The sequence below is a fragment of the Schistocerca gregaria genome, chromosome 2, assembly GCF_023897955.1.
Source record: "Schistocerca gregaria isolate iqSchGreg1 chromosome 2, iqSchGreg1.2, whole genome shotgun sequence".
In the NCBI taxonomy this organism is placed as follows: Eukaryota; Metazoa; Arthropoda; class Insecta; order Orthoptera; family Acrididae; genus Schistocerca; species Schistocerca gregaria.
Window position 1 is genome coordinate 84,711,413 of NC_064921.1, and position 24,501 is coordinate 84,735,913.

At 42.0% G+C, this 24,501-nt stretch overlaps 1 protein-coding gene across 4 annotated transcripts in view; it reads left to right on the forward strand.

The window, feature by feature from the left end:
- LOC126336362 (chromosome partition protein Smc-like) overlaps window positions 1–24,501 on the forward strand; it is a 69,251-nt gene that overhangs the window by 26,583 nt on the left and 18,167 nt on the right. For 2 of the 4 annotated variants that reach the window (XM_049999960.1, XM_049999959.1), the window contains exon 4: window positions 5,822–5,918. In XM_049999960.1, the coding sequence (XP_049855917.1) occupies window positions 5,822–5,918 (97 nt within the window). Of the gene's footprint in view, window positions 1–5,821; window positions 5,919–6,246; window positions 6,386–6,470; window positions 7,314–24,501 lie in introns of those variants that run through there. The other 2 variants (XM_049999958.1, XM_049999957.1) reach the window with 2 other exon arrangements.

The window sequence follows — 24,501 nt, forward strand, 5'->3', positions numbered from 1 at the left end:
AAGATTAGATGGGTAGATCACATAACTAATGAGGAGGTATTGTATAGGATTGGAGAGAAGAGAAATTTGTGGCACAGCTTGACTAGAATAAGGGATAGGTTGGTAGGGTATATTCTGAGGCATCAAGGGATCACCAATTTAGTTTTGGAGGGTAGCGTGGAGGGTAAAAATCGTAGAGGGAGACCAAAAGATGAATAGGCTTAGCAGATTCAGATGGATGTAGGTTGCAGTACGTACTGGGAGATGAAGAAGCTTGCACAGGATAGAGCAGCATGGAGAGCTGCATCAAACCAGTCTCTGGACTAAAGACCACAACAACAACAACAACATGTGACAGCCACAATATCTTGACACCCCTGAAAATAGATGGTGCCGTAACTGTTTGGGAAATGTAGTATGCAGGATCACTTGCACAATACAGTATTTTAACTCGCGATTTCAAATGCTACTAGGCATCCGTATTTAAGCTGCATAGAGTAAGACAGACTCCAAGCCTACTAACATTACTTTCCACACACAACAATGAATCCAGTGTTGACACATAGAGTTGATGTGTCGCAGACTGTGGCTATCACCACGTGTTCACCTGAAATGTACACTGTTGGAATTTTTATCATTTTTATATCACGAGCACTATGATTTTAAATTCAGGCTAATGTCCTCAATCCGTTTAATCAATGTGTCTTTTCTGTAGTCCTGCATTTGAAAAGGCAGTCTGACGTTGATAGGAGTGTAAAATTGCCGGAAAAGTGAGAGGTCTCGTTTCCTTTTCTCCTGAGGGAAAAAAGGGTTGATTTCTCGCGAAAAACTACTTGTAAAATTTCAGGAATCGATTTTCAGTGTTACATGTAAGATTATTCATCAGCCTTCCGCAGACAGCTCCTGTAGAAGCTGTGAAATTAAAAGTCTAATCTAAACAAAAGCGTGAGAATTCTTCCCTCTACCACCCACAATATATAGAGTTGTGAGTAACGCAAATGAGATTCCACGCTCACTTGTCAGGTTATTTCAAAGAAATGAAGCTTTTTATTATGCCCTGACATATACGGGCACACCACAAGCACCACAGACTGATGGCTGTCTCTGCCAGAAAACGCGTGCTTAAAAGGATTGCAGTATACAGAGTGAGGCCCAAAAGCAAGGCGAAATTTCAGACTCAGTTCAGGGATATTTTCTGAGTGTTCTGGGATCAGGAATCTTTGGTCCCCGTTGTCTCTTTATAGACCAATTGATTTATCTTTGTTTCTGTATAAAAAAGGAAAACCTGCGATTAACCCTGAAGACCAGGCGATGGTCGACCGACCGTCGTGTCGTCCTCAGTCATTCAGCATCATATGCGGTATGGCAGACCATGGTGTCACCACACAGCAATCCGGCTGTTGTCGTCATCTCGACCTGGAGCCCCTAGTCCTATTCCCTCAGCTGGCATCACGACGCTGAATGCACACTTGTCCTGTCCTCTCACAAAGGGAAAAGTTACTGTTAGTGCCGGGAATCGAACCCGGGTCCTCAGCATGAGGAGCTGTCTCGTTGACCACTCTGCTATAGAGGCGGATTTGTTCCGTATTGCACTGAAAATGCCTGCACAGCAGTGTACATGTCGCCAGTACGTACAGTGTGTCATGCTTGAGAACAAATTTGTTCGACCCACTCACGGAACTTGCTGTCGACTACAATGAAGACCACTCTACTTTTTGTTCTCTTGTATTTCTAATACAGAACCCAAATAGAAATTTTCAGAAATTTGACTTAAAAATGTTTTCACACAGAAATATTTTCATAAAACAATTCATTGCCTATTTCGCCCTCTTGAGGTACGAATTTTTCTTTATTTATAACCGAGAAACCAAACAGCAAATCCATAAATGTAGCTTTAATCTAAATGTGGATCCGGAACGTGCTTCCTTTGCTAGTCTTACATCAGCTCTTATTTTCATTGAACCTTTGAACTCGCCGGCCGGAGTGACCGACCGGTTCTAGGCGCTACAGTCTGGAACCGTGCGACCGCAACGGTCGCAGGTTCGAATCCTACCTTGGGCATGGATGTGTGCTGTCCTTAGGTTAGTAGTTAGGTTTAAGTAGTTCTTAGTTCTAGGGCACTAATGACCACAACAGTTAAGTCCCATAGTGCTGAGAGTCATTTGAAACATTTGAACCTTTGAACTCAGACAATGCCGAGGTGTCCTGCATTTTTTTTTTTTTTTTTTTTTGGTTATCAGTCTACTGACTGGTTTGATGCTGCCCGCCACGAATTCCTTTTCTGTGCCAACCTCTTCATCTCAGAGTAGCACTTGCAACCTACGTCCTCAATTATTTGCTTGACGTATTCCAATCTCTGTCTTCCTCTACAGTTTTTGCCGTCTACAGCTCCCTCTAGTACCATGGACGTCATTCCCTCATGTCTAAGCAGATGTCCTATCATCCTGTCCCTTGTCCTTATCAGTGTTTTCCACATATTCCTTTCCTCTCCGATTCTGCGTAGAACCTCCTCATTCCTTACCTTATCAGTCCACCTAATTTTCAACATTCGTCTATAGCACCACATCTCAAATGCTTCGATTCTCTTCTGTTCCAGTTTTCCCACAGTCCATGTTTCACTACATGTACTCCAGATTTACATCCTCAGAAATTTCTTCCTCAAATTAAGGCCGGTATTTGATATTAGTACACTTCTCTTGGCCAGAAATGCCTTTTTTTGCCATAACGAGTCTGCTTTTGATGTCATCCTTGCTCCGTCCGTCATTGGTTATTTTACTGCCTAGGTAGCAGAATTCCTTAACTTCATTGACTTCGTGACCATCAATCCTGATGTTAAGTTTCTCGCTTTTCTCATTTCTACTACTTCTCATTACCTTCGTCTTTCTCCGATTTACTCTCAAACCATACTGTGTACTCATTAGACTGTTCATTCCGTTCAGCAGATCATTTAATTCTTCTTCACTTTCACTCAGGATAGCAATGTCATCAGCGAATCGTATCATTGATATCCTTTCACCTTGTATTTTAATTCCACTCCTGAACCTTTCTTTTATTTCCATCATTGCTTCCTCGATGTACAGATTGAAGAGTAGGGGCGAAAGGCTACAGCCTTGTCTTACACCCTTCTTAATACGAGCACTTCGTTCTTGATCGTACACTCTTATTATTCCCTCTTGGTTGTTGTACATATTGTATATGACCCTTCTCTCCGTATAGCTTACCCCTACTTTTTTCAGTATCTCGAACAGCTTGCACCATTTTATACTGCCGAACGCTTTTTCCAGATCGACAAATCCTATGAACGTGTCTTGATTTTTCTTTAGCCTTGCTTCCATTAATAGCCGTAACGTCAGAACTGCCTCTCTCGTGCCTTTACTTTTCCTAAAGCCAAACTGATCGTCACCTAGCGCATTCTCAATTTTCTTTTCCATTCTTCTGTATATTATTCTTGTAAGCAGCTTCGATGCATGAGCTGTTAAGCTGACTGTGCGATAATTCTCGCACTTGTCAGCTCTTTCCGTCTTCGGAATTGTGTGGATGATGCTTTTCCGAAAGTCAGATGGTATGTCGCCAGACTCCTATATTCTACACACCAACGTGAATAGTCGTTTTGTTGCCATTTCCCCTAATGATTTTAGAAATTCTGATGGAATGTTATCTATCCCTTCTGCCTTATTTGACCGTAAGCGCTCCAAAGCTCTTTTAAATTCCGATTCTAATACTGGATCCCCTATCTCTTCTAAATCGACTCCTGTTTCTTCTTCTATCACATCAGACAAATCTTCACCCTCATAGAGGCTTTCAATGTATTCTTTCCACCTATCTGCTCTCTCCTCTGCATTTAACAGTGGAATTCCCGTTGCACTCTTAATGTTACCACCATTGCTTTTAATGTCACCAAAGGTTGTTTTGACTTTCCTGTATGCTGAGTCTGTCCTTCCGACAATCATATCTTTTTCGATGTTTTCACATTTTTCCAGCAGCCATATCGTCTTAGCTTCCCTGTACTTCCTATTTATTTCATTCCTCAGCGACTTGTGTTTCTGTATTCCTGATTTTCCCGGAACATGTTTGTACTTCCTCCTTTCATCAATCAACTGAATTATTTCTTCTGTTACCCATGGTTTCTTTGCAGCTACCTTCTTTGTACCTATGTTTTCCTTACCAACTTCTGTGATGGCCCTTTTTAGATATGTCCATTCCTCTTCAACTGTACTGTCTACTGCGCTATTCCTTATTGCTGTATCTATAGAGTTAGAGAACTTCAAACGTATCTCGTCATTCCTTAGAACTTCCGTATCCCACTTCTTTGCGTATTGATTCCTCCTCACTAATGTCTTGAACTTCAGCCTACTCTTCATCACTACTATATTGTGATCTGTGTCTATATCTGCTCCTGGGTACGCCTTACAATCCAATATCTGATTTCGGAATCTCTGTCTGACCATGATGTAATCTAATTGAAATCTTCCCATATCTCCCGGCCTTTTCCAAGTATACCTCCTCCTCTTGTGATTCTTGAACAGGGTATTCGCTATTACTAGGTGAAACTTGTTACAGAACTCAATTAGTCTTTCTCCTCTTTCATTCCTTGTCCCAAGCCCATATTCTCCTGTAACCTTTTCTTCTACTCCCACCCCTACAACTGCATTCCACTCGCCCATGACTATTAGATTTTCTTCCCCCTTTACATACTGCAATACCCTTTCAGTATCCTCATACACTTTCTCTATCTGTTCATCTTCAGCTTGCGACGTCGGCATGTATACTATCGTTGTCGGTGTTGGTCTGCTGATTAGAACAACCCGGTTACTGAACTGTTCACAGTAACACACCCTCTGCCCTACCTTCCTATTCATAACGAATCCTACACCTGTTATACCATTTTCTGCTGCTGTTGATATTACCCGATACTCATCTGACCAGAAATCGTTGTCTTCCTTCCACTTCACTTCACTGACCCCTACTATATCTAGATTGAGCTTTTGCATTTCCCTTTCCAGATATTCTAGTTTCCTTACCACGTTCAAGCTTCTGACATTCCACGCCCCGACTCGTAGAACGTTATCCTTTCGTTGATTATTCAATCTTTTTCTCATGGTAACCTCCCCCTTGGCAGTCCACTCCCGGAGATCCGAATGGGGGACTATTCCGGAATCTTTTGCCAATGGAGAGATCATCACGACTCTTCTTCAACTACAGGCCGCATTTCCTGTGGATACACGTTACGTGTCTCTAATGCAGTGGTTTACATTGCCTTCTACATCCTCATGTCGTTGATCATTGCTGATTCTTCGCCTTTAGGGGCAATTTCCCACCCCTAGGACAAGAGAGTGCCCTAAATCTCTATCCGCTCCACCGCCCTCTTTGACAAGGCCGTTGGCAGAATGAGGCTGACTTCTTATTCTGGAAGTCTTCGGCCGCCAATGCTGATTATTTATCAAAGTTTAGGCAGTGGCGGGGAGCGAACCCGGGACCGAAGACTTTTTGATTATGAATCAAAGACGCTACCCCTAGACCACGGAAACATTATCGTTGCTAATTGCGAAAATGTATGCTTCACTCATCAGGAACAAACACGATATACCTAACATGTCAATTCCAGAAGAATGAATAAATTACTTTCAGTTTTTCTCTCTAATATTAAAAATTAGTTTGGCAAATACTTTGCAGTATTTCTGTGGAGGAATTGTTGAATAATAAATCTGAGTCGAAAATTGGCATGCCACAATGGCATGTGAAAGTAAAAAACTATAAATTTTTTTTCTTTGTCCACTAAGTTACTGACTTGATAATATTCATCTTCTAACTTATATCGGTAGTTTTTCTTTCTCTTTTACAGCCAGTATGAAATACAGCTAAGATCAGCGCTAACGACCATAGAAACACTGAAGGAGGCCCTTAAAGAGGACAAGAAGTGCGCCAAAAACAAATTTGAGGTACGACATAGTAATAGCTTTAAGAATGAAACGGGACCATGTGTACATAGTAAGACAGTAGGCAATCTGGTGCATTTTATGTAATTTTTGACATGACTGTTAACCATGACAGCAACTGGTAAGTGGGCTGTTATGTAATTGGGCTCATCTGTAATACTGCTCTCTTTCTCGTTTACCTGTCACTCCCTCCCCCCTCCCCGCCCCCTCCCCGCCCCCTCCCCGTCCCCTCCCCACCCCGCCTCTCCATCAAATGCCTTATGTCTAATGATGCTGGAGTATTATGCTTTCGCCCAATGTCACTTAGTGCTCCTGTGCTTGCTCCACGTAGAGTGCCAGATCATACCACCAACTGGCTGAGCAGAGGCAGCGCCACTTATTTCCAGTAGTTCGAATAGCAAAAATCCTCATGATGAAACACATCCAACAGCAGCAAGCAGTTTGGAAAAATAATAAGACCGCATTTAAAAGTAAGTAATTTCTCATTATTGTTGTTATTGGTGCTGTTAGTATGAGTGGTCATATACTTACTTTATTCTATTATTATTGTTTAAGACCTCCAAGACTCCACACAGCCACCAAGGCAGCAGCAACCTTAGCAGCTCAGCTCCCTGACCTGTTGCCATTTCAGCAGCAGCAGTCCCAGCAGCAGTCTCAATTTGAGTGCTGAGACCTGCCAGCATTCGATCGACCCCTGCCAATAGCATCACTGAAACTGCTGTCGAGTGCTATTACTACTACTACTACTACTGCTACTACTACTACAAGCCGAATTCTGCCACATCTCTTCACTGATACATACAATTTAATAGCGAGAGTCAAAGCGTGTGAATGTGGGTCCAGTACCAAATAGGGACTTTGAAGTTGTCATCAATAAAGAGAATCCACAGTGAAGTGGTACTAAAGTACGCTGTACAGGGATGGAAATAGACTACCTTTGTGATAGGGTTGAATATGTATAACGAAAAAATTATTGACGAGTTTAGTCCGCTTTTCCACACTGATTAATGTTGGTATGTTAAAAGGAGAAGAAGCAATAGTGGATCTCTGTAGCAATGCTTGAGTTGAAAATTAATAGTGCGATCACATACATGAAGGATTCAACTGGGTAAGAACTGTATTGTCCATTAATTATAACGTCAGACTGGCTGTGCTGCAATATTAGAGTGGCATTCCATGACTGTGTTACCTGTTTACACATCAACAAAGTGAAGTTAGAACAGCTATAGCTATGTATAAATATGTGTATTGGAGCTGTACTATAATCAATAAAAGATGAATCTATAACTGTCAACTCTATGAACACTGAATATAGTGATGAGATACAAAAGTATGTAATTACCATGATAGAATCAAATACAATACAAACCAAATATGCACATCTATAAAATTAAAAAAGAATTATGATAAAAAAAGGAGTTATGACACCCACCACCATCATCAATAAAAAACGTATAGGCTTAGAAGGTGTATTTTACACAAAACACATAGTTTCATTAACTATTTCTTCATATTTACAGCATTTCATCATAATAAAGAAATTTTAACAATATTTGGAAAGAACACATAATTTTAATGTTTACCTGTTTTTTATATTCGCAATAAGAACAACTTTTTTGGAAAATACAAACACTTTTATTTTAAATTTTTCATATATACAAATAAAATTTTCTGGGTGAGCGCAGTAATTTTCTGTACAACATCTATGCAGAGACACATATGAAATTACTGCTTACTAACAGGGGCAGAGGAGGATCTCTGTGTGCATGTTAGTGCTGTTTCTTCACTTGTTGCCCTTATACATATATACAGCAATAAGTAAAAGAATAGCACACAAAGGTGCATGCATGGACATATGCACACACACACACACACACACTCACACACACACACACACACAGAGTGCAGATAAAAAGTATATACACGTTCACATATGCACACATGAACATAAATCTATGACAAGTCATTCTTGTTACCATTCCTTTTACACTGACACAAATATGTCCATCTACTAACAAAAAGCAATAAATAGCTCATTCACACACACACTCACACACACACACACACACACACACACACACACACACACACACACACACACACACACACACACATACACACATGCCTTCTATCAGATTCATGTGAATAATGTGAGAATGGTAGAGATCTAATCTGATCACCACACATGAATCACTTGTAGTCATGACCTAACAATCTGACTGTCATTTGATGTGTAGGGTGTACCACATGCAAGCAGCCAAAGGACTTGACACTCCATATATGGGGATGTAGGTGGAACACCATCATCACCATCTAGCATGCACAACTTGCAGTCCTAGGTCATTAGTGATATTGTAGCCACATGCTCTACACCCTTATCCCACATTTGGGTGGTGCCAGTATCTGTGTCGTATGTCTTCATCTTACGTTAGCGTCCCACAAACTCCTCAATCTGCAAACCATTTGCCCTGCCTTTCATCAGACCGACAACCTTATTATTTTAGGGTGTTTTACCATAAGGTTTATTAGCCATGTATTCAGACATATCGACTTTCTTTAGGATGACAACTAATTACTTCATATGAGTCACATCCATACACTCATTAGATGAAACTGTCTGCATCCATATAAAGTAACTTTGGGTTGGCAAAGTACTGCTTAGCGAATTTGTAATGAAACCGGTACATGTGGAGTTTGGAGAGGTCCAATAAACACAAGCGACATGGATAGGCTTCGTAAACCACGCCAAAACCTTAGCCATTTCCAGAGGGACAAGTTGTTCATTGCAGATTGTGCCCTACTTAAAATTTGTCCAGGTGTAATAATATTGTGAACCATAATGCCTATTCCATGAATAAAGCAGGCAAATATCGCAGTAAGTTCTTAAATTTTCCATAGTTTTCCGAACCATCTGCTTGTTCATTAATTTTTAAAAAAATCTTTTTTTTAAATCGCACTTCTTTCTGTATTTAAATTAATACACTCTTCCAACCAGGGACTATGGTTAAAAAAATGGTACAGGCGATTCTGACAAGTTTGATTCAAAATCCGAGCCACTGCTGAAGGTTTCAGTTGAATGATGTTCCTCTTCTTGTTAGCCAGAGTCCTATTCAGCTCGGGAATGGAACCATTACACAGGGCTAGGTGCTCTAAACAAATTGACATTATGCTGGGCACATCATGAAAATCCTGGAATATTCAAGGTCTGCCTCCATGACACATCCTGTCAGATTTAACAGCACACCATAAATCTCTTTCTCCAATTGCATGAGTCCATAGTCATCATATAGTTATTATAACCTTCCAATTGGCAGGGATTGTTGCTTGGCATGCCCATATTAAGTTATTTACATCCACATAGAGGATATAAGTCCAATCATCATTAGACAGCCTGTATTCCTCCTCACTCATTTGGAGGTTGCTCGTCTTACGATGCCAGTGCATCCACTGGCAAAGCTCCCCATAAATTTCACGTGTTACAGTGGGAGTGTATCAACATCAGTCATAAGGTTGATGTTGACATATATCTGTTGTAAAATTGCATCCCAGAAAATCCCTGGTACTGTGTAATAAAACGTAGGATTCAGAGAGCACATTTCCAAGCATACATTCTAGAACTTCTCAAAAATGTGCATGGGCAGTTGTACATTGGCGATCAGATATAATCTTGCATACTCCCCTCAGTTATTTATACTGAACTCCTGCCATACATTCACCAAATGCACAAACTCTGCATTCATTATCTCAGTACCTGCAGTGCCACTAGAGAATGCAACATGTTGGACAATGGGTTTTCACTCAGACTCTTCCTCGAATCTATGTTATTCACAAGGAAAGACCCCTTCGTAGCCACAAGGTGAAACTTTGCATCAGCGGGATATGCTGCTCTAGTGATACACATTTATCTGGACGTATCGTCTCAGAACGTTTCTGAATAGATGCAGACATGAACTGAAGAGCATCCAGGGAGCGGACTCCAGTTTTAGATGTGATCCACTTGGGGAGTGAAATATATCATTCAACAGCGTTAGGTATGACAGTGAGTTTGTCTTCTCTTAAGCCGAAATCACCCATGTGCTCAACAAGAAATCGAGCATCATACACACTGAAACTGTGAAAGAAAATGAGTATGTGTCATGGTAACTGGTATTTCAAGTTGCAAGCATTGTGAGATACATTACAGAACTCCCCTGTTAGTTGATGGTGACCTCTGTGAGGAGTTTCTGCATCTTAATCCAATGGCAGTTCACAGATATGACAGTCAACAGGTTACTTGTGCAATTCCTCATTCTCTCAAGAGCTGGCCATGTGATCGTTGTCGCTATAACAGCAATCAACTTCCCATACGAGCTTTTTGAGCTCAGTGAGCAGCCATCTCGCAGGATTATCCCATATGTATGACCTGAAACGAGAGAGATTCAAATGTATGTACACATAACTTGAAATGCAGCCCCATTTGGTGTGTGTTATTCAATGAAGGTTTTATGAGAGGTAGTGGGATTACCTTTACGATGTGCCACAGGAGTAAGAAGACACTTGAAGACACCATAAACTACAAAGGGGCATCATCGCTCCTTCTTGTGGGCCTCTTAAGCTTTAAGCTCTTGTCTGACTCACTTAGCATTTCCACATCCATTGGTTCCTGGTATGACCAATGAACCAATGCAGGTTGAAGCAAACAAGTTGAGGTATCGCCAAAAAAATGGTATGTCCGATTGATGTCCTAAAAATTTGGTAGAAAGGAGGTGTAACTGTTTGTCCACTACAGAGGTGCAGCTACTTTATGCTTTATATCCTTATTCTTATTTTGCACAGATTGCATATTTTTTTCTGGCCTTACTTCAACCAGCCCATAAACATGCACAGAATACTTGGGAATCTGCCTCTCACATTTTGGTAGGTCCTAGATTTTAACATGGAACTATTTACTGTTGAAGTTATAATGCCTGCAGACATTCATTTTGTACTTAGTACAACACTCTGAATTCTGCTCATAATTTTTGTCAAAAATGAGAAGTGACAATGTGAAGTAAAATATATCTCTCTAAGGAGCATTTTAGACATTAGCAGCTTTATCTTTCAGCAGACAATTGAACCTAGACCCCCACTTCCCATCTACTGGATCCTAGGCACATGAGTGCACATCAAGGCGGAGTACATGTCTAAACATTCATGGTGGTTTCTGTTTGTTCTATATCGTGTCTCCCTACCACTTTCGCGCAACGACTCTCTGAGCGTGTTTTTTAGGGAATTGGCTAGTTTTAACCTGGCACCTGGTGCTGGCAAGGAGACGCCAGACCACACATGACATGTAGAATTCAGAAGAGTTCAGTGAGACTAGCGATGATATAACCAAATACTGAACGATCTCAGCGTCAGCTCCACTGCACTCTCTGTAAAAGAATCTTAATGCTAACTAAATTTCGTGGAAAGGGTTCAAGGCTTTATTATTTTTAGTTAGCTAGTAAAATAACATCGAAAAAGCAGTTAAGTTTACCATTGGAAATTTTATTCTACTCACAAAACATCGTTTATAAATTGCACTATTGATGAAAGGAAATGTTTTAATACAGGATGGTAAAAACCAACTGCGTTCAACAAAAATGTGAACGAATATTCCCTAAATGGGTTTCCAAGTTCTACAATCGATCGAAGGTTGACCTATGCCATATCACATCTATAACTAGGTTTAAATTAAGTTTCACAAAAGAGAAAACTATCAAAATGGTCTACAGTGACCCTCAATTATCTTTAATTACTTATCTAACCTGTCGTAAATTACAGTGGCTGATGTGGCTTCTCAATAACTATAAAATAGAAAAATCATCGCGTTTCAGATCTGCACTTCCAGTGGCAAATGTGAACACCATGAGTTTTAATTAACGATCGACACTAGTACTACGCAAAAAGGGGGTGTAACAGATGAGTCTTCTGCAGTTCTGAGTGAAGCCTTATGCGCTCAAAAATGCGGCATCGCGTGCTTTCATTACCTTGTCGGTGTTTAGGCAGCGTCAGGGCGGCAGCGGCCGGCGCAGCAGCCATCCAGCTCGCCGTCTCGGAACTAACTCTCACCTAACTTCTTACTACAATTTACCGAAGTTGGTTTAAAAAAAAACTATCTGGCTGTGTTTTCATCTGACCAATCAGGGTCTCAATGTTAACCTTAAGATCCGCCTACAAAAATTCTGTATATCCAATGAGAAACATTATACTTTTCGTGATGGGGCAATGTTTTTATAGTCTGCAACGTAACAGAGACGCGAAAAAGTCTCACACTAAAACCTGCAGCTGGTGTGGTCCTTTCAGCGTTATCGTAAGATCTATACTGTTCTTCTGGATGGCTCTATCTTTTAACATGGGCTGGTGGTGGTCCTAATGTAACAGACACGCGGAAAAGTCTCACGCTAAAACTTGCGGTTGGTAGTGGCCCTTTTTGTGTTATCGTAAGATCTATACTGTTTTTCTGGAGGGCTCTAGCTTTTAACTTGGGCTGGGGGGTGGTCCTTGACGTAACAGAGACGCGAAAATGTCTCACGCTAAAACCTGTGGGTGGTGTGGCCCTGGTGGTTAGCTGGTGACGTGGGTGTCCAATCCGTCCCTTATCGCAGGGCCTTCTAGCTTAACATGGTTCTGCTCTCGGCTTCTGTTCTCGTTTCTCCCCTCGGAACTGCGTCGGTCTCACGGTGGGAAGGTACGACATGCATTTAGGCATTCTTGTGTTAGTCTGTGGTATTCCATTTGCTCACTCGTTACTCGTATTACCTTGGTTAATTTAATGTCAAGATTCGTTCGGAGCTATGTGACATACTACTGGATTTGATTGTCATGTCAGGGTTATCATGGAAGGTGTTGGATTTGCCTGACACCTTACACACGACTGAGTGCCTTACCAGACTGTCTTTTCTGCATGTTAGACAACTGACCCTGGTAACATTGCTCAAACAATCTGCAATTGAATCACCCCATGATACACACCATTTTCTACCGAAATGTCAACAATGCCTAGCTCTCTCCAAGACTAATGACGCTACTATTTCGTTTTGGTGGGTGGCTGGGTGAGTGGGGAGGGGGATTTTCACAGCTTACAGCCACACCACACTTAATAGTAGAATACTATAGGCTTCTAACGATTTTATGAAGTTCCCTTTCCCGCATGGGCAAACATGCAACATGCATTAAGGGAAGTGTTTGGGTCCGTTTAGCCTGTAGTGACGGTACCCAGGTGGGCATCACGGTCTCATTATTAAAAGTGCCAACAGTCACCGAGACAGTTAAAGGAAGTGTGGGACTTAGCTAACAGTCCTTATTAACGGGCTGGGCTGGGGTTGAAGTGTTACTGTTACTGCATAGAAAGCATGGTGAGTGTTGGACGCCGCACCAGTCTCTTGTGGACGTAAGCCGGTTCCACAGTCAAGGCTGCAACAGTAGTGTTGCTACATCAGCATGGGCTGGTGGTCAGCACTTAGACAGCTTGGTCTGTGGCATTGGAGGCAGTCACCAATTTAAAGGCCCAGACCACAGAGAGAGTGGTGCTATGGTGGCAGTGCGAGGTGGTCGTCATTGCCAATTTAACGGCCTGAACTGTAGCAATGGAAGCGTTGACCAGCGAGTAGGATTGTGCCTCAGAGAGGGTGGTGTTGCAGCAGCAGTACAATATGGTGGTAGTGGTGGTTTTGCTGATTGAGGCCAATTTGATAGCCCAGGCTGTGGTGATGGAGATGGCCACCAGTGAGAGCGTCCAGGCTGTGGTGTAGTCGTCGTAAGACCACCACCCAATGCGAAACTGGTAAATATGTAATGATTCAGAAATAATAAAAACACAGCATACTGTCATTATTAATAATAATTTCCAGGTACATACGCATAAAAAGATCGCTATGTTCATTAGCGAAATACGCCTCTAGTAGCCCATCTTCAAACAAGTGTGCCAGCCCTCAGAAGCGCACCTAGCATGGGTGTTGTGTTGGAGGTGGAGGTATGTGGCACAACCTGGATAGTGCTTTACTACATAAATAATGTATACTTACTTTCTTTACCCTCTGTCAAGTTATTCAAGATGAACGACATCATCAAATGGTTTGTAAATAGTGACAACAGTGTGGCGTCATCATTGTCAGCCAACGCGCATGAATACTTACTGCATCCTTCACCATCCCAATCACGATTAGTGCTTGAACGTTTCATTGCTGGTTCAGAGAGAGAATAAGGCTGGGGACGCCCTCCCCAGGAGTATATTTAAGCTCCTTCAGCGATATGGTGGGCGCTGATAAGGAATTTTAGTCCCAGAATTCTTCTTCTTATCCCTTCTTACGCAGTGCTGCATGACTCTTGGCAGAAACATCGTTTTCCCATAACAAACAGCGACAGTTCCCAGTGTGTAGATACATACTTCTTTCACGCGGTACTACTAGTGTCATTACTTACTGGCCATGGAGATGAAGCAGTAGCAGCAGAAACTGGTTCATTCCTCGAGAGAACGTCTGGTATTATGTTGTATTCAGAGCCGCATCAAATGGAATAATGGAATATGTTGGCTAAAAGCAACTGCTGACGGGCTACATTTTGAGAGACCTGTTGCAAAGCCTTCTAGAATCGTTTCTCCAACTCTTGAAGAAGAGCATAAATGTCTTTTTTTTTTTAAAAAAAAAAAAACAACGTACCTGATTAAAAATGAGATCGTTATTGAAATAAACACAAGAATTTTTAAAGACAAGATTTTATTTATCGCTCAACTACTGTAATAGCATTTGCAAATTATCTGAAACACGTATAAAACTTTTTCTTTCTCCACCACCATACAGTTACTGGAGATATCGAACTGCTGGACATTTGAACGATTCGAAATTCCTGATAGCACCATTCTTGAAAATTTGACGCATCCGGATTACCTTCTCACGACCTTTAACATACACAATGCTGTCTCTGAGAGCAAAGTTTCAGAATGATGTCAACAAGTCCTTGTAGTTCATTTATGTTTCGTCCCAGCTTTTGCTATCATATTATCGAGTCAGCCACGCCACGTTCGTCCGAGTCTTGGCACATTTCGTTGTTCTGAACAGTTGGGGGTGAAGTGGCAGTTGCGTGGAATCTTGGTAAAACCCATTTTGTGTCTGTAAATGCAAGGAAAGCCATAGGGTGAGGCACATTAAAGTAACTCGGACGAATGGACATGACTGGAACGTGAAAGTATGCATACAACACCTCGTGACGTGACTCACACACCAAGTGTACGCCCGCCATGTACTCCACACATGTTCCGAGCGTAGTATGGGCTGTGTCAGTGGAGCAGTGCAATGGGGACGATGGTACTATCAGTGGAGGAGCGGATGTTCGTTGTGGAAACTCAAAAAACATTCCGAAACCTGCCCGTACACCATAAAACATGGCTGCAATTCACCAGGAAATACTTCAGAGTTCTACCAAATCAACCCAATGTCTGTCGCAAGGGACCAGCATATCACGTCGATCATGTGGACAGATATTCCAATGGGACCAGCCGAAGCATCCCTACGGAATGCTTGTTGTTCGTTCACTAATACCGGCAAATGTTCCTCATCGCCACCAGTTTTGTGAGTGCCTGTTCACTGAATAACAATGAATGGCCTGGAAATCGATCTGTTCTTTACACGCCTGATGAAGCCTGATTTCACCTGAGTGGTTATGTCAACTCACAGAATCACAGGTTCTGGTCAGCGGAGAAGCCACATAACTTCCGCGAAACACCATTGTGTAATGAGAAGGTTGGGGATTGGCGTGGAGCGTCTGCACACCGCATCACCAGTCCCATCTTCTTTCATCAGATGATGACTTCGGCGGGTTTCATTTCCGACATTTTGAACCTTTGTGGCATTCCTCAGGGTGTTCAAGAACGCAGCAGAACATTTCGGATAAGACTGCAGCAATTCTAGTAGTTCGGCTTCGATCTGCATCCAGCAACTTGCTGACTAGGGCCCAAGAGTGCCGAGGGTTGAATGGTGGTCACTTTTAACATCTTCTACAGTTAGGGTAGTACTATATTTCCCTTCTTCTGCTGTGTTTCCTTCTACCCTGGATCTCTGTTCTTAGGACGACTTCTATTTTCTCCACCCTTTACATCATTGTACGAAGTGCCCACACTTTTTGAGGAAGCCTTGCACATCAACAACAACGTTCGTCCACTGGGGATTCATCGTGAAATGACATGCCTGTGATACATATGTACCTTTATAGGGCTCGCTGTACAACCCCAGATGAGTAACTGAACAGGAAACATGCACTAATAACGCAAACGCAGCAGTATCTTGTGGGAAATTTTCTGATGACTGAAATTCCATTCGAATGCCAGTGGGACCATTTTAATACCATCATTTTGTTTAGAGCAGTGTATCACGACAACTGTGCCAAGTCCTACAACTCTGTTGGTTGACCATACTTCCAGATTCATCTTCCTCATAGTAAGAAGAACGAAACCTCGAATACATGTCATATAGTAGACTGTGCATGTTATTTACCCCAGTCAACCTGCAAATTCTTGTCATATGGAAAATATTCTGCGTTGATTCGTTTACAGTTGTTGAACAAACTCATATCCTCTTTTATATTTCCTCTTCTGTTTATTCGCAGTGCGATAGGTAGCATGGTGTTTCTAGTTGTACAGTCATTTTAATGGACCACACGTGTTTGCATGTTGTCAGCAGAAATATGTATTTGTATATCAGCCATGAGCAGAAATTTAGTAGGAGTGTAATATCCGAATTCAGCACTTAAATAAATTTCAACCACTTTTCATCTGAAACAGAAAAATGTTTATCCAGCTCAATTTTATAATGTTCAGGATTATTCTGTGTTGCCTGCACGTATGGATTATTGTCCACTGGAGATCGTCGTAGAACGTGCGCTCCTGCTTCAAATACATAACAACTTCCTTCATATCGTTGAAGAAGCCCATAACCATCTCCGACGGGTTGCAGACACTAAAGCAGATGTTGATCGATCCATATATGAACCATTCTGCATTCATTAAACTATTCAAGTTCGATGCGGAGACGTATGTCTTAAGAGTCGAAGCAATACCAACATTCTTGCTGAACTAGACTTTCACACCATTGAGTCTGTAATGTATCTTCTGAGGAAATGTATGAGAATACATTTCGCATAAGCTGAGATGATGCTGTAGGTGTTCCACACTTCTTCAAAAAACTTCGTTCTAGCTATAGGAAACAATTGCTTCGAATGGTTAAAGTGTGCTGGTAGAAAGTGTATCTCGTCATTATTATTAAACGCAGCTGAAGCAGACGGCTTGTGAGTGACATATTCGCGTCGAATGATTCGCTCATCATTCTGAAATGGCAGCGTCAAATCGAGTGAAGATGCCACTGCGTGATTTCAGTTAGGAAAACCTGTAATTCTCCAGTGCCAGCAAAGACAGTTGCTTGGTGTGTTTTTATATCTCACACCCATGATGACGTTTATTTCATGTGGACATACACCACGATTTCCTCACCTGGAAAGCCAACTAATTCCCATCCTCGTCGAATAGTATTCATCTCGAGATTATGTAATGTCTCTGCAGTCATTTGCAGACATATGGGGATAGCTGGCACTTCAATCATTTTATATCCTGGACCCTCTGTAGGAAGAAATCCGTAAATTGTGGGAATCAGTCTCCAGTTGAGATATGAATTCGTTGCCATATTACACTCAGCGCAAATCGTACTGCTGGTTCCGACACGTAAATTTTATCGTAAATCTTCTCCAAAACGCGACTGAAAACTTTAAACGTATTAAAGTTTAGTCATAGCTCAAATCCCTTTACAGACCGCTTGATAAAAGTATTTAGATCGTCAATATCGTACGTGCCTACAAAATGTAGTTTATTGTCACTCTTGCTGATATTAGGAGTGCTGTCATATACGAAATACATTCACAATTACGAATATGGACGACCATCAGCTGCATAATGAAATTACGACAACGAAAATTTACGTTGGACCGGTACTTGAACACAGATAAGCTGCTTGCCTTAGCATTTAACATTAAGCTGTACGAGCACGAGTCACGACGAGAACCAAACTTTCATATGTCGTCAACCAAGTGTTTACAAACCAGCAGTCTTGCATCCTTTATGTGTATTCCCCTACGGGGAGACGTTTTAATTCCAAGTGTCGGTGGATAAATACGATACTGCAGCGCCTGTGTCATTCTGAACTACAATGCAATGTTTCTTCACACATGCATGGACGTCAAAAGGAACAGGCACTGTGGCAACTACAGCCGTTATGAAGTACATTAAATGTATTCGCAGCTGCGAAAATGGACAACCATCAGCTGTATAATGGAATGATGAGAATGAAAATTTGTGTGGCACCGGGACCCAAAGCCGGATTTCATACTTATCGTGAGCAGTTGCCATACCAAGAGGTTATCCGACTCAATCCAGCATGCATGTCCGAAGAAACGTCCGCTCCGATAGCTGAGTGGTCAGCGTGACGGATTCCCGTCCTACGGGTCCGGGTTGGATTCCCCTCCTAGTACTCAGGGACTGGGTGTTGTGTTGTCTTCATCATCACTTCATCCCCATCCGGCGCGCAGGTCGCTCAATGTGGCTTCGAATGCAATAAGACCTGCATCAAGGCGACCGGACCTGCGCCATAAGGGTCTTCACAGCCAATGACGCCTGACGCTCATTTCCATTTTTGCGTTGCAGCGTACTTCAGAATAACACTGTACTGCAGTATCGTATGCTTTTGCGTGTTTCCAGTCCAGTCAGTGCAATATTCCGTTCACCACTGCTTAAATATGTAGACGGAAAGTAATTCATATTTAATACTGATGGTCGCCCCTTAACAGTCAGAGTGTACAACACCTAATCTAAATTACGACTAGTATAGTGATGCTGAGGGAATTTGGTTAGGAAATGAGACACTTAAAGTAGTAAAGGAGTTTTGCTATTTGGGGAGCAAAATAACTGATGATGTTCGAAGTAGACAGGATATAAAATGTAGACTGGCAATGGCAAGGAAAGCGTTTCTCCAGAAGAGAAATTTGTTAACATCGAGTATAGATTTAAGTGTCAGGAAGTCGTTTCTGAAAGTATTTGTAGGGAGTGTAGCCATGTATGGAAGTGAAACATGGACGATAAATAGTTTGGATAAGAAGAGAATAGAAGTTTTCAAAATGTGGTGCTACAGAAGAATGCTGAAGATTAGATCGGTAGATCACAAACTAATTGAGGTATTGAATAGAATTGGGGAGAAGAGGAGTTTGTGGCACAACTTGATAAGAAGAAGGGATCGGTTGGTAGGACATGTTCTGAGGCATCAAGGGATCACAATTTAGCATTGGGGGGCAGCGTGGAGAGTAAAAATCGTAGAGGGAGACCAATAGATGAATACACTAAGCAGATTCAGAAGGATGTAAGTTGTAGTAAGTACTGGGAGATGAAGAAGCTTGCACAGAATAGATTAGCATGGAGAGCTGTATCAAACCAGTCTCAGGACTGAAGACCACAACAACAACATAGCGATGAGTGTACCAATTATTTTTATGCGTTTGTCAGGTAACCACAAAGATGTGAACCAAAGTCTTGGAAGCGCTGAGGATTGTAGAACATGTGGTTGCCGGCGAAGTAGTTCTGTAATACCTCTGGTGGTTGTAAATCACCATACGAGTCAAAGTACTATGTAACGTTTCGAATCTTCTTCTCAACATTTGCAACGCAGTGGGTTCCAGATCCACCAACACCATCTAAATTTACGATCCCGCACTCTATTTTAGATTTCTACAAACTTTGTGTCATTGTATTAACCATAAATGCGCTACGAAATGTATAATTTTTTGACTAATTTCAGCAGATCTGTATCAGTTAGCAAGCTGTCTGATAGTGTAACTAGTAGCTTTTTTCTTTTAAATAATAACTCCATAACCTTTCCTGTATAGTTTTTTATATAGTCATCTCCCAATTTCGATAAATTTGGTGGCGTTATTACCTCTCTTCCCTTCCTTCATCTGCTTTTCTGTGCTTGTTGCGTTCTTCACATTGCGAGCTATGGCAGCAGCTCCTTTCAGCAGCGAGCGCCGCAGACAATCCTACAAACACTGGTATCTGAAAAGGTATGATTCCACCAGACATCTAGACTGTTTGTAAAGTTGTAGGTGTTTTAACACAACTTCTTCTTCTTCTTACATCATCCTGGTGCTCCATGAAGCTTTTGCTAAGGACACAGCTGCTTAATTGGTATGTTTCACAGCTTTCTCTTCTTTAGTGTACCTTGGGCTGCATGCATTATGTGACTCAATTTCATTCCAGCATCCATTTTAAGTTTCGCACACATTGTCTTATCAACTGTGAATGGAGCAATACACTGATCTACACCAATATCATTCTCTTCTTCAACGTATTTCCTTATCTTTAACAGTTAAAATTCTGTCTACAGTCTGTCACTCCCCCAAGCCTTTATGTGCAGTGTACACTACTTAATGCTCCTTGCACAAGTCGCCTAGTAAGTTAATACTGCTTTTCCAACTTAGTTCCAGGCCCACAGAAGTTATATCCAAGGAGGTGCAATTCAATTGATAATGGTGTGGAATCTAACACACATGGTATGATTATATACTGTTTGGCATTTGCGCACCCTGTCATAGACCAAATCTCGAGCGTTCACCCAACCGTTGTGCGACGAAGGGAATCCAAGCCATTTTACTAAAGCCTTGTCCCTCTATGTCTTATGACAGACTCTTTGAGATACAAGTCTGGTTCAGTGCTTATAATGAATCCTTCTGTGTAAAAACGCAAGGCTAATTCACGCTCATTATCATATTTTAAGGTAGAAGTTCTCGGATTCGTACGTTGCACTTCCGAAACTGTAAATATCGCCGTTGACAAGTTAGCTAGATACATGATTTTTCGAATGCTGTTTTATATTTTGAAATACACAGGAAATCAGCTACATAATATTTCTGATTTTGACGATCCAACATCTTACTATGATTGCACTCTGTATTAAGTTTATTGTCATGGAAACCATTTTTATCGTTAAGTAGTGAGTATAGTTATACTGACTCCTTATTTCTGGGAGAATATCTAACTGTCTGTATGAAACAGGAAGACTGAATTGCTTAGATGTATGTGACTGTTACTGTTCTGCTCAAACCTTCCACAGAATTGTTTTCAAGTGTGAAAACGCTGAGTACAGTCGTATTCCATAATGATCCATCACGGTCTTGAAATAAAAATTCTAGAATTCACCATTATGATCTGTTTGCAGATTATGTGGGCATCAGTTCGTTCCTGTCAACTATAGCTGTTCAAAAATTCGTGCAATGTCACATCCAGTCTTAGCTTTAACAAGTAGACCCTATGCGAATTTGGAATACGTACTTGTAGCCATTAATATATATTTGATACCTCTTTTCGCCCGTGAATACCGTCTCATATCAACGACATTCGTGTGATCCGCCTGCCACAAATCATCCGAATATTTTATTATAAACATGGGGATGTTTTGCTTGCTGGCTTATGTAATTCGTGAAACCTTCTCTGTACTTTGTTTTTTTACTCGATGATACGTTTTCCCATAGCTTCGAAATTATTAATATAATTTCATACGAGTGACCTATGTTCCCGATGCTGGCTGATGTACGAAACAGTCTTAACCGTTCTATTATTTCACTGCGGTCGTCGTGTAACACACACTCCAGGCATAGATTGGTCATTGTCTTCTGTTGTCTGTCAGTCCCTATGTCCACCAGCTAAGGCTGGTTTAGTCGATCTCCTATATTCCACACTGGTTGGGCGTTTCATTTCCCTATTGACTTTCTTATGAGTACGCAGAAAATGTGGTCTCTTTCATTGTACTTTTCTAGATCTTTCTGTAAATATTTCTTAGGTTTCGCTGCTCTTAGGAACATTAGATTCAGTAAATGCTGCGTGGTTTCAAACTCTCAGCTACGGTCGCAGGTTCGAATCCTGCCTCGGGCATGGATATGTGTGATGTCCGTAGGTTAGTTAGGTTTAAGTAGTTCTAAGTTCTAGGGGACTAATGACCACAGCAGTTGAGTCCCATAGTGCTCAGGGCCAAACTCTCTGCTGCCAACCAGTACTGCGTGCTGTGTTAAACGTACAGGCTGCGTGCTAAGCATACATGTTTTTTTCCTGCTAACATTATCTTTTGTCTATCTTGTTATCTCTGTGACAATTAATGAAATCAGTAATTGCACCTTTTTTGTATTTTCCAGCCTTCGAGAGTCATTCGATGGATTCGATAGCAGGTTTAGATGTTATACAGCCCTACTTTTAGCAGCCATAATTTCCATAGACTTGACTTCCACACGTCGATGGCTTTGCATTTTGTCAACATATTTCTGCCTACTACCCTGACTTCGAGATTGCTCGCATCTTCTATAGTCTCTCTTCAAATGTCTGAAATTGTTTTTCCAATCTTATTCACCTTAGTATTTACTACACTGATTAAATACAGAAGGGTTCTAATACTACTTCAGGATAGTTCTTCTCCTTAAAATTTACTAGAGGATTTTGTTTTATATCTTCCAATGTTTCTTCTACACTCATGGAGATGGAAAAAATAACACATTGACACTGGTGTGTCAGACCCACCATACTTGCTGCGGACACTGCGAGAGGGCTGTACAAGCAATGATCACACGCACGGCACAGCGGACACACCAGGAACCGCGGTGTTGGCCGTCCAATGGAGCTAGCTGCGCAGCATTTGTGCACCGCCGCCGTCAGTGTCAGCCAGTTTGCCGTGGCATACGGAGCTCCATCGCAGTCTTTAACACTGGTAGCATGCCGCGACAGCGTGGACGTGAACCGTTATGTGCAGTTGACGGACTTTGAGCGAGGGCGTATAGTGGGCATGAGGGAGGCCGGGTGGACGTACCGCCGAATTGCTCAACACTTGGGGCGTGAGGTCTCCACAGTACATCGATGTTGTCGCCAGTGGTCGGCGGAAGGTGCACGTGCCCGTCGACCTGGGACCGGACCGCAGCGACGCACGGATGCACGCCAAAACCGTAGGATCCTACGCAGTGCCTAGGGGACCGCAACCGTCTACATGAAGCTGGACTACGGTCCCGCACACCGTTAGGCCGTCTTCCGCTCACGCCCCAACATCGTGCAGCCCGCCTCCAGTGGTGTCGCGACAGGCGTGAATGGAGGGACGAATGGAGACGTGTCGTCTTCAGCGATGAGAGTGTGGGGAGCGATCTCCTACACTGGCCGTACACCTCTGGTGATCGTCGAGGGGACACTGAATAGTGCACGGTACATCCAAACCGTCATCGAACCCATCGTTCTACCATTCCTAGACCGGCAAGGGAACTTGCTGTTCGAACAGGACAATGCACATCCGCATGTATCCCGTGCCACCCAACGTGCTCTAGAAGGTGCAAATCAACTACCCTGGCCAGCAAGATATCCGGATCTGTCTCCCATTAAGCATGTTTGGGACTGGATGAAGCGTCGTCTCACGCGGTCTGCACGTCCAGCACGAACGCTGGTCCAACTGAGGCGTCAGGTGGAAATGGCATGGCAAGCCTTTCCACAGGACTACATCCAGCATCTCTACGATCGTCTCCATGGGAGAATAGCAGCCTGCATTGCTGTGAACGGTGGATATACACTGTACTAGTGCCGACATTGTGCATGCTCTGTTGCCTGTGTCTATGTGCCTGTGGTTCTGTCAGTGTGATCATGTGATGTATCTGACCCCAGGAACGTGTCAATAAAGTTTCCCCTTCCTGGGACAATGAATTCACGGTGTTCTTATTTCAATTTCCAGGAGTGTATTTAATGAACAGCTTATGCAATGAGCATGCATAGCGCTTCCCAACGTCTGCATTTCTGTAGGATACCGATTAAGAGATTCGTTGATGGCATCTAATGTTTCTTCTGTTGCATGACGCTCTACAGTTATTATGTTTTGGATGACGTTTCCCAACGACTGCGTTTCCGTAGTATGACCATTAACAGTTATGTTAACAACTTCAATTTTCGCGTCCGCCTATGAATGGATGTTCTGTCTATTCATAATTCTACTATTGGCCTGAATGCTTGACGTACATCTGAATATGGTTATTGCATATCATATAGTGGCATCACTTTTTAATAACCAGGACCTCCTGAATGTTTCATCTATGCTACCCGTCATTTCTAGTTTTGTCAGTAAGCAGAAACTCATACTGTAATTCCAGCAATCTGCACAGATGGTTATAAATTCATTGAACATCATGTCAGTACTCACACCTACCTGGTAAATATGCTTTAAATGTATATCGTCCCTCTTTGGAAACGGTGATGAGGTTAACATTATCACGAACCGGCTGATTTGTACTCTGGAAATACGTCTGGCTCAGATAGCAAATGTCCAATTTTACATGTTTGTCAAAGCAGAAAAGCTGAATATGTGATCCTGATTCTCCACGACATTGTCATAGAATATAAATACTGTATTGGATTTTACCTTTCTGGTGGTGAACTATCACTGCTTTCGCCAAACTTGTGGTATGTAACTCCATCAATGCTGTGTAAAATCGCATGTAATAGCTGGTATTCTGGTTGCAATAGTGTATTTGAAAATATGTATAC